Below are 11,865 nucleotides of genomic sequence, written 5' to 3'. Positions count from 1 at the left end.
AGGACGCTCCGTTCCTTGGTTAGCAAGAGAGAAGCTCGTGGTGGCTGATTTTGTTGTCATTTCTGTTGTTCGGATTATTAGGATTGTAATTCGGATATTGTTTTGTGTCAATATCTTTCCGCTTATCTTTCCATTTTGTCATAGCGGTTTGTTTAAGTTTTGTCCAGGTTGTTTAGGATTTTATTCCGGTTTGTTTTTGTTTTTTTTAACCATTTCACCGGTAGTCCAATGTAAAAACCGGTATTTTATTATTTCCAGTCATCTTTTTGTTTAGTCCTTTTATCATTTTTGTTCAGTGCCGATTCTAGTGACATGACATGCGCACACAGTTTGGGCCTAACCTTAAAAGTTAATCATAAACCCTGGAAAGGCGATCAGACCATTTAAAGGAAATAAGGACGGGTGAGATTATTCAGAGCTCGAGTCATATGGAACTGGGGCAAGTAAAATATAAAGAAAACCGTTAAAAGCAAGATTCGCCAAATTGGCATGATAATGAGAGTGTCGCCCAACGGTGCTTTAGAAATGACAAATGAAAAAGCAAATGCGAATATAATTGTCAAATCCAGCACCATCAGAAGAGACTGCAAATCTTTGTTTAATTGTGTTGTTTGCACTTGGCATGTTTTGAAGACTGGAATGACGAAGGCATTTTGTTCTGCTACCTAAACACTTTATCCTTCGTTAGCCCTTTGAGCCTTATTTGTTTTCTTTCATACCCCTCGTTCGGAATCAGTAGCAACGACTAGAAGATGCGAACATGGAAGATAAAAAAAAAGAGAATAGCAAAACAAAAAAAACAAAAAAAAAAGCAAGAAAAAAAAAGCAAAAGAAAAAAGAAAAGAAAGATAAGAAATGAGTGAAAAGAAAGTCACAAGAAAAAAGAGGAATTGGGAACTACGTTTGACCTGATTCCTCAAAGAGGATACGTAGGCGCTTCACGGCTCGGTCATAGTTTTGAAAAATGAAAAAAAAAATCAATTAAAATATCCCCAAGCAAGAAACTGGGGCAAAAGTTGCGTTTGTTGTAAATAAATCTAGTTCCGAAAGTTGTAATTAATAACCCAAAATTGATGCATTTTTTAGCCTTTTATATCCTTTCTTTCCAGCCCTATCCAAAACCCACATTACGGTCCAAAGAAAGACCTTCTTATCAGTCTTCAAAAAATGCCAAGTCAGACAAATGAGAGTCTTACCGGTGAACATAACACTCTGTTCCACAGCAGAAAGGACTCTAAGCCCCGGCAGAAAGAGTCATACCGGCAACACTCCAAATCCCCAGCTGGAAAGTGATACAAATGAGAGAGTCTTATCTGTGAAAATCTTCACGGACACCATAAGGCGATGAAAGCTGAGAGGAAAACCAAAATGAGAGAGGCTTGATAGTGAAAACCCTTCGGGCACTACAAGTCGAATATGATTGAGAATCAGATGGGGAATTGCCAATTGAAGGTCTTGAAAGACGATTGACGGCGGAGGATAGGCCACATATGCATGTTATGACCATTAGAGTCGGTATCTGCGTTTGATAGGTTTTTATTTATAGTTTCTTTTGTTAAAGAGTCATCTTTTTCCTTTGTCTTTTTATTCTGTTCCCTTTTATCTTTCTCCTTTCATAGAAAAATTCCCTAGTAGAGTCTGTTTGGTCAGAACAAATGAGAAATGACTTCAAAATATGCCATCAGCTTTCCAAGATGAGATCTGACTAATACATCCAAGTGGTATAGTCAGCAAGGAACAAGCGCGAGGCCAGTGTCAAGAAAGATATCCTCAGCAAAAGGGAATTAACAAAAGGATTGACAAGTGTCAAGAGGGATACCCTTGCCAAAATCAAAGGTTATAAACCTCAAGGCCGAGGCCCGTGGACAAAGCAAGGAGAGCAGTGAGCATGATTTGGGAAATTCATACTAGACTAAAAGGTCAGGGAAATGCCAGTTTCCGAGCTATGCCACAAAAGAAGAGGGATATCCCCAGCAGAAAGGGATTATCCCCAGCAAATAATATCATCCCCAGCAAGTTGTGCAACGCAGAGCAGGGAAGGAGAAAGGGAAAAGCCATCCCAGTAGGAGTATCACAACCAACCACCATGTTTTAAACTAACAAATTTTGTTTGATTTGAAACAGGTAAAGGAAATGGCATTGATGCCAGAAATGCATGCCACTAGGGATATTATCAAACTGGGGCAGAAAATTTTCCTTCCATTTAGAAAATTTTCTGGAAGTCAGGTACCCTTCGGGGAAGAATAAAGATAACGCCAGTCTCAAGGGAAGTGGTCTTAGAACCAGTGTTGCCCCCAACATAATAAGTTCCAATGGAGGAAGTTGTTCCCCAGCGGACAAAACAAAGGGATGAAACTTGAGCTCAGAAAAAGCAGAAGGTCAGTATCATTCCCAACAGCCTTCCGAAGAGTGAAACACTAGTTCTGAAGGAATCAGAATCCCCCAGCAGTGTTATCCTCGACAGCGTTATCCCCAGCTCATAACATTTTATCCCCCGACAGGTAAGTAAATAATTCCCCAACAGTGTTATCCCTAGCAGTTTCGAGGAGTCCAACACAAGTTTGGTGAAAATCGGTATCCTCAGCGGTTCTTTTCGGGGAAAGGCAAAACGAGTCTTAAGGGAGTTAGTCTTCGAAGGAAGAAGCTAAAATAAAAAAATATAAAAAAAAAAGAAAAAGAAAAAAAGAAAAAAAAAGGGGAAGTAGTTTGCAGGGGAATGAAACATCCTACTCAAAAGGAAGTAGTTCTGGAAGGAGTAAGATAATATATTTACTCAGCAAAGTTATCTTCAGCAGTGTTATCCCCAGCAGATCATTGAGATGTAGAAGCATCTTCGACAGATTTTCGACCAAATTTCAAGGGAGTCGGACAATCCATAATGGGGAAGGAAGAAAGGGAAAATTCATCCCCAGCAAAATAATCCCCAGCAAGTTTTCGAGGTAAGACATTTTCAAGCTTTTTTCTTTGGGTTCATCCGCCCTCGAACAGGATATTTTGGGTTCATCCGCCCTCGAACAGGATATTTTGGGTTCATCCGCCCTCGAACAGGATATTTTGGGTTCATCCGCCCTAGAATAGGATATTTTGGGTTCATCCGCCCTCGAATAGGATATTTTGGGTTCATCCGCCCTCGAATAGGATATTTTGGGTTCATCCGCCCTCGAATAGGATATTTTGGGTTCATCCGCCCTCGAATAGGATATTTTGGGTTCATCCGCCCTCGAATAGGATATTTTTGGGTTCATCCGCCCTCGAATAGGATATTTTGGGTTCATCTGCCCTCGAATAGGATATTTTGGGTTCATCCGCCCTCGAATAGGATATTTTGGGTTCATCCGCCCTCGAATAGGATATTTTGGGTTCATCCGCCCTCGAATAGGATATTTTTGGGTTTATCCGCCCTCGAATAGGATATTTTGGGTTCATCCACCCTCGAATAGGATATTTTGGGTTCATCCGCCCTCGAATAGGATATTTTGGGTTCATCCGCCCTCGAATAGGATTTTATTTTCAAAGTTGTTGATGAAGACAGGCACCCACCTGAATAACGAGAGGAATACTTTTTTGTCTGTTCATTTCATATTTTAGGCGCCCACCTGTATAACAAGGGAATACATTTCATGTCTTTACCATTAGGCGCCCACCTGTATAACAAGGGAATATATTCCACGCCTTTACCAATAGGAGACGCACTTCCTAAGTCTAGTTTTGCCAATAGGAGATGCACTTCCTAAGTTTTACCCATAGGAGACGCATTTCCTAAGTTTATTTTACCCATAGGAGACGCACTTCCTAAGTTACTTTTACCCCAGAGGAGACGCACTTCCTGAATTAAGATTTCACACATAGGAGACGCACTTCCTAAGTTAAAGATTTCATTAATACGAGACGCACTTCCTAAGTTTAGTTTTACCGATATGAGAAGCACTTCCTAAGTTCATTTTACCCATAGGAGATGCATTTCCTCCTAAGTTTACTTTTACCGATAGGAGAAGCACTTCCTAAGTTCATTTTACCCATAGGAGATGCATTTCCTCCTAAGTTTACTTTTACCCATAGGAGACGCATTTCCTCCTAAGTTTAGTTTTACCCATAGGAGATGCATTTCCTACTAAGTTTACTTTTACCCATAGGAGACGCATTTCCTCCTAAGTTTAGTTTTACCCATAGGAGATGCATTTCCTCCTAAAGTTTAGTTTTACCCATAGGAGACGCATTTCCTCCTAAGTTTATTTTACCCATAGGAGAGGCATTTCCTCCTAAGTTTAGTTTTACCCATAGGAGAGGCATTTCCTCCTAAGTTGTTATTGAAATCAGGAGCCCGCCTAAAGAGAGAAGTGGCGTTTATTTTTAAAAGTTGTTGAAATCTCGCCAACCTAAAGAAAGGAATGGTATTTTATTTTCAAAGTTGTTGAAACCAGGCGCCCACCTGTATAACGAGAGGAATATATTTCAGTCTTTAAATTTCATACCAGGCGCCCACCTGTATAACGAGAGGAATGCATTTTAGTCTTTAAATTTCATACCAGGCGACCACCTGTATAACGAGAGGAATACATTTCAGTCTTTAAATTTCATGTCAGGCGCCCACCTGTATAACGAGAGGAATACATTCAGTCTTTAGATTTTAAGTGTTGAAGTTGGGAGCCCGCCATATAACAGAGGCATACATTCAGTCTTTATATTTCCAGAGTTGAAGTTGGGAGCCCGCCCATATAACAGAGGCATACATTCAGTTTTTATATTTCCAGAGTTGAAGTTGGGAGCCCGCCCATATAACAGAGGCATACATTTCAGTCTTTACATTTCAAGTATTGAAGTTGAGAGCCCGCCCATATAACAGAGGCATACATTTCAGTCTTTACATTTCAAGTGTTGAAGTTGGGAGCCCGCCCATATAACAGAGGCATACATTTCAGTCTTTTCATTTCAAGTGTTGAAGTTGGGAGCCCGCCCATATAACAGAGACATACATTTCAGTCTTTTCATTTCAAGTGTTGAAGTTGGGAGCCCGCCCATATAACAGAGGCATACATTCAGTCTTTTCATTTCAAGTGTTGAAGTTGGGAGCCCGCCCATATAACAGAGGCATACATTCAGTCTTTTCATTTCAAGTGTTGAAGTTGGGAGCCCGCCCATATAACAGAGGCATACATTCAGTCTTTTCATTTCAAGTGTTGAAGTTGGGAGCCCGCCCATATAACAGAGGCATACATTTCAGTCTTTATATTTCAAGTGTTGAAGTTGGGAGCCCGCCCATATAACAGAGGCATACATTTCAGTCTTTATATTTCAAGTGTTGAAGTTGGGAGCCCGCCCATATAACAGAGGCATACATTTCAGTCTTTACATTTCAAGCATTGAAGTTGGGAGCCCGCCCATATAACAGAGGCATACATTTCAGTCTTTACATTTCAAGTATTGAAGTTGGGAGCCCACCCATATAACAGAGGCATACATTTCAGTCTTTTCATTACAAGTGTTGAAGTTGGGAGCCCGCCCATAAAACAGAGGCATACATTTCAGTCTTTACATTTCAAGCATTGAAGTTGGGAGCCCGCCCATATAACAGAGGCATACATTTCAGTCTTTACATTTCAAGTATTGAAGTTGGGAGCCCGCCCATATAACAGAGGCATACATTTCAGTCTTTTCATTACAAGTGTTGAAGTTGGGAGTCCGCCCATAAAACAGAGGCATACATTTCAGTCTTTTCATTTCAAGTGTTGAAGTTGGGAGACCGCCCATAGAACAGAGGCATACATTTCAGTCTTTTCATTTCAAGTGTTGAAGTTGGGAGCCCGCCCATAGAACAGAGGCATATATTTCAGTCTTTTCATTTCAAGTATTGAAGTTGGGAGCCCGCCCATAGAACAGAGGCATACATTTCAGTCTTTTCATTACAAGTGTTCAAGTTGGGAGCCAGCCCATAGAACAGAGGCATACATTTCGAGATCAAGTCAGAAGACAATAAAACAGAGGGTTACAACAGGAATCCCCAGCAGGAAACAATAAAAATCCCCAGCACCGGGAAACAGACGGTTGCAACAAGAGGTCCCAGCACAAATTCAAGCGCCTGAGTCAAAAAGAAGAAAGGACGCGTTTTGAAAGAAGCAGCTGGTGAACATTAAATCATGCCCAGCATAACAAGTCTGATGAAGAGAGCCGTACCCACCAGAGGAACCGCCGAAAAGATTAATGAAGAAAGCCATGTCCCAGCGGACCGAGCAAAGTGATGAAAACTGGTATTCAGAAAAGCAAAGGGCCAGTGTCATTCCCAAATCCATGGAAGAAAAGCACCAGAAGAAACGCAAGCAGACAAGAAAGCAAGGCAACAAGAACAAGTTACAGTCTAGCCTAGCTTCTTGTTTTCTTTTAAACACGGTAACAAGGAGATCGGTAAGCAGTAATAACAGCATGCAACAGCAGTAACATTGCAGTCCCATGGTAGTCCTAGCTACCAAAACTTCCCGAACTACATTAACCTGATTCCCCTTTAGCCAGGGATATGTAGGAAACCTTTGAAGCAAAGGTTCGGTTAAATCTTTTTCAAAAAATGCTTCACACGGAGTGCTCGAATGGGCAAAAATCACTCGCTTTATCTTTGCGCGAAAACCCTTCGTGTCTTCGGGCAAAGAGGGGCAGCTGTAAGCACGTGATTTTTCCCTATATGAGAATTACTCCCAGAAAATTCAAAATAAAATGATTTTCCTTGGTGTGCAATTTTGAGAGATTTTGTGATATTTTTGGATAATTATTTGTATTTGTCTGTGTTTGTTTATTCGTTAAATTAATAAAAAATACAAAAATATGTCGCATTTGCATGTAAGATTTAATTCTATAATTGTTGCTAATTAAATTTGTTTACAAAAAATTAAAAAAATTACAAAAATAGGCATCTTTTGCATTTTTAGCATTTAATGTCCAAATATACAATTTTATGCTTAATTATTACTTAATTGTGCGTTAATTGTTATTGGAAGTTAATTTACGCTTTTATAACTTAATTTAGTTCTTAATAATAATTTAAGTATTTTTATAATTTCGTTTTAAAAAATAAAAGAAGAAAAGAGAACAAAAATACAAAGAAAAATCGGATTGGGCCACTTCTTCAAATTTCAACCCCAGGCCCAAATAATTGCCCAACCTTCCCCATGACCCGGTCCACTTCAAACCGGGTCGACCCGGTCCGCCCCATTAACCCAACTACCCAACACCCTTCCTCATTTTTCCAAAATAAAAACAAAAAATAAAAAAAAAACCAAAAAAACCCTAAAACTAAGAAAAGGATCCGCCCCCCTCCCTTGGCTTCTTCTTCTCCAAAATACCAAACACCCCAAGCATCCATGGCAGCCCTTCTGCCTCCCCATCGACAACACACACACACACACACATCAACCACACACAAGCTCCACCACTATCGCGTCCAAATAGACCCCGCCGTGTCTGCCTTTCATCGTCTTCGTCGAGCTCAAGCTTGAGCTCGGCATCCATGGTTGCCACTGCTGCATCGTCGTCGTCAACCACCATCTGTCGCACCTCCTTTTTCCGCGCCCGCGGGGCGCGTGGGGAGTTTTCTCCAATTAAAGGACAGTCGAAACGGGATTTGTTTGTTTGTTTTAGAGTCGCCACCTGAGAATTTTAAGGCGTCCCAAGTCACCGGTTTTAATCCCTGAATCGAGGAAAATATGACTCTGTCTATTTAACAGTCTGCGCACCAAAAATTCGGATAAGGAATTCTGTTAACCCGGGAGAAGGTGTTAGGCATTCCCGAGTTCCGTGGTTCTAGCACGGTCGCTCAACTGTTATATTCGGCTTGATTATTTTGATTTGTAAAATACATTTTTTATTGCATGATTTTATTGTTACCGCTTCTATTTAAATTGTTTATAATTAAAGACCCTTCTTCGAATCGAATCACGCGTACGTGTATTCGTTTTATATATTAATATTTTTAACGTGAAAATCGTGTCACGCGTACGTATACACAATATAATAATTATTATTTATTTTTTTTTCGAAATTTTTTTTATTATATAAAAAAAAACTTAAGTTCGAAATTGTGCTAAAATAAAATTATGAACGTTCGCCGCTCTTGTATAATTAAATATTGAACCGCACATCTCGAGTTATATGAAATTAATATTGATATTCTCCGAAGATCCCCCTTTTTATTAAATGTTCTTTCGAAGTTGCGCGAACGCATAATCCGAATTGCTTTTAGAAATATAATCAGGTTACGCGAACGCATCCCTAATCACGCAAAAGATTCTTAATAGCAGTATAGATTTTCCATAAATGTTTATTGCATCTATCTATTTTTAAATGTAAGAATCGTGGAGAATTACGGATTGGGATGCCACCAAATTTCTTGACAAAGAATTCAAAATTTATTAGGCGTTGCTACAAGTCTTATTTTACGCGTATGAATTATATACCTCAAAACTATTCAAATTTTAAAGAATTAATGATATGAAAAAGAAACAAACAACATGTAACTAAAAATTACTACCATTTTTATCGTGGATACAACATTAACATATCCAAAAATTGAATCGCATATAAAACTGGAAAAAGAATTAATTTGATAAACAAATTAATAGTTTCTGCAGAACTTTTATTGTTACATTTAATGCGAATTCTATTTCTACATATCCTTGACATAAAATGTTGCAATTCGTGCTTGTAAATCCCATATCCTTCTCATATACTTGTTTTTAGTCCAAAGTTATAATTGTTTGGTTAATTTGTTTACAAAGATTGAGTTTGAGATAAATAAACCAATTCTTATTCTCTGCCTATGCGACTATTTGCAAACTTAACTCTATATTATGTAAAAAAAAAAAATCATTGACATTATTTCATATATTAAAAGAAATGAGTTGATCGCGTTCCTAAAATAACTAAACCATTAGTTATTAAGAAAGAGAACTAATCTACTAATTGATTTAATACTATATTAACCAACTAAAACAAAACTGAAATTTAAACTAATAAAATCTAAATGAGTAGAAGACATCCTTATGATTCCAAACTTCATTTACTTGCCATGTTGAAGCTTTTCATGACATGAATTTTCAGATATATACCTGATATTGGAAGCAAAAGAAAATGATGATGAGAATCAGCAGCAATAATAACAGTACAATAGCAACAACTGCTCAGCAACAGTAACAACCCAGTAACAGACCGGTGGAGTAGTAATCCCAAAAACAAAAGCTTTAAGCTTTAAATGTAACAACAACCATTAATACTAATTTCAAACAAAGAAAGAAAGCAATATATTTTTTAGCTTTTATTTTTATTTTGAAAGCTTAAATATTTTTCGGAATTTTTCTCTCTTCCATTCTCTGTCCGTTTTTTTTCTCTCTATCTGTATTCTTGTTCTCCCCCCATTTGTCTTCAAGACTTCCCATATATATAATCCCATCCCATAAATCTTTTAATCAATTAAATCAATACTTTTTCTCTACCCAACCCATTATCTTTCCACTCATCCCCATTACATTAAATAAACATATCACACCACCCCATTATATTTTGTCCCCCATGCTTTATTTAAAATAATGCAAGATTCCCCTTTAATTTAAATCTTGTCCCCCTTTATATTAAATAATCATATCACAACCCACCCCATTTCATTTTGTCCCTCATGCTTCAAATAAACAATTTCAAAATGTACAATTCCTAAACTACCCCTTCCGACCTTACTGAAATTACCAAACTACCCCTGAACGTACTACAAATTTACCAAACTACCCATCAGCTATAACACATCAATTAATCAAACTTAACCAAAATATAGACAATATGATCAATTTCTAACAATGTTCAAACAACAATATGAACATGGATGAACATCATAACAACAATATCACATGAACACGATTTTAACAACATTTCAACAACAAATCACATGAACACGAATTGAACAACAAAGAACAACTAAAACTTGATTGAACAATATTTTAGCAACAAACAATCCTATTTTCGGATTCAACAACAACAACAAACAAAGTATGAAGATTTCTAAATTCAATCATATTGAACTTAAAATCAACTCTAACAACATTACAACAAACAATTCTTATATTAAACTTTAAACAAGATTATGAGAACAATTCAAGCAATAATCATAAATGGTAAACAAGAAATCAAACTATACAAAATTCGGATTCAAGATCATCCAAACAAAGTATGAACATGAATGAATCTATTTTAAGATAACAAACATGACGGATTAAACGATTAAAACAATATATTCCTTTAATACAACTAAATTCTTTAAACAAATAACAAGATCGACGAAGAAACAATTATGAACTTAAACTTGAACTTAACAATATTAACAATTTCTAACAATACATAAACACATGAAACAAATTGAAGAAATAGTTGATTAAATTTCAATTTGAATCTAACAAACATCAAACTAACAAATACTTACTTAAACAATAATACAAACATGAAATAAACATGAAAACAACTAATTAAACTTCTATTTGAAATCTGAAAATTAATTTAACGAAACATATGAACAAACTAAAATTATTTCAACTACGGACAAACAAAACAAACATTGAATCATTTATCGATTTTAAATCCGAAAAACAACGAACAACAAAAAAATATGGACGAAATTTGGAAACATAAACCAACTAACCAATTCGAAACAACGACGAATAAACGAAGAAGATGGAGAGGAAGGAGCAGCAGTCCGCAGCTGGCCATGGCAGCATCAAAGCTTGCTCGTCCATGGCGGAAACGTGAGCAGCAGCAGTTGGGGTGTGTTTGGGAGGGTTTTCGCGAAGAATATGAAGTGACGATGCAGCCACAGTTGCGTGAACAGTAGAAGCCATGGCTAGACGCGAGAAGGAAGGCAGCAGCGACGGAATAGCAGCAACACAGTAACAAAAACGTGAACAGCAGTGCTGGTCATGGCGAAGAGGCAGCAGCGCACGTCGAGCAGCAGGTGAAGGAGCAGAAATGGCTGCGTCAATGGCGGACACGGGCAGCAGCTGCGACGAAGAAGCAGCAGCGTGGTCTGCTTGGTTGACGACAAAACAGTGGCGACGGAGTGGCTTCGAACCAACTGCTCGACGTGCAGCAGCAGCAGAAGAAGCAGACGATGCAACAGAAGCGACAATGGAGGAATCGAACATGGATGGTCGTTCATGTTGGTGAAGCCGCGGATTGTGTGCGTGCTACGTCGCCGTGGTTGTGTGTGAGTGTGTGTTGTCGACGTGGTTGTGTGTGTGGTGTGGGGATGAAGGGAATGAGAGAGGGGCAGCCATGGTTTTTGGAGCTTTAGGGAAGATGAAGAAGAAGAGAGGGGATGGGGGCGGGTGAGTTAGTGTTAGGGTTTTCTTCTTCTTTGTTTTTGTTTTTTGTTTTGTTTTTTTTTGTTTTGTAAAAAATGAAAAAATGAAAATGAAGAGGGGGAGTTGGGTTGTTGGTACTGGACTGGGTCGACCCAGTTCGAAATGGACTGGGTCGTAGGGAAGATTGAGCCATTTTTTGGGCCTATGGCTTGAAATTGAAGAAGAGGCCTAATTCCGACTTTCTTTATATTTTCGCTCTCTTTTCTTCTTTTATTTTTTCTAAAACTAAATTATAAAAATACTTAAACTATTATTAAGAACTAAATTAAGTTATAAAAGCGTAAATTAACTCCCAATAATAATTAACGCACAATTAAGTATTAATTAAGCATAAAATTGTATATTTGGACATTAAATGCTAAAAATGCAAACGATGCCTATTTTTGTAATTTTTAATTTTTGTAAAACAAATTTAATTACTAAAAATTGTAGAATTAAATCCTATATGCAAGATGCGACATATTTTTGTATTTTTTATTAATTT

At 37.8% G+C, this 11,865-nt stretch overlaps 1 protein-coding gene across 1 annotated transcript; it reads right to left on the bottom strand.

Moving 5' to 3' along the window:
- Positions 1-8,809: 8,809 nt before the first annotated feature.
- Positions 8,810-11,358, bottom strand: LOC142181588 (uncharacterized). Its single transcript, XM_075254608.1, has 2 exons — positions 10,664-11,358; positions 8,810-9,089 (listed from the first exon to the last, which is right to left on the bottom strand). The coding sequence occupies exons 1-2, from the start codon at positions 11,160-11,162 to the stop codon at positions 9,037-9,039; spliced, it is 552 nt and encodes a 183-aa protein (XP_075110709.1). The 5' UTR covers positions 11,163-11,358; the 3' UTR covers positions 8,810-9,036.
- Between the last annotated feature and the right edge of the window lie 507 nt (positions 11,359-11,865).

This window comes from Nicotiana tabacum, chromosome 6, assembly GCF_000715075.1.
Source record: "Nicotiana tabacum cultivar K326 chromosome 6, ASM71507v2, whole genome shotgun sequence".
In the NCBI taxonomy this organism is placed as follows: Eukaryota; Viridiplantae; Streptophyta; class Magnoliopsida; order Solanales; family Solanaceae; genus Nicotiana; species Nicotiana tabacum.
Note: the sequence above shows the minus strand (reverse complement) of the source record. Positions and strands in the feature narration are given on the sequence as shown.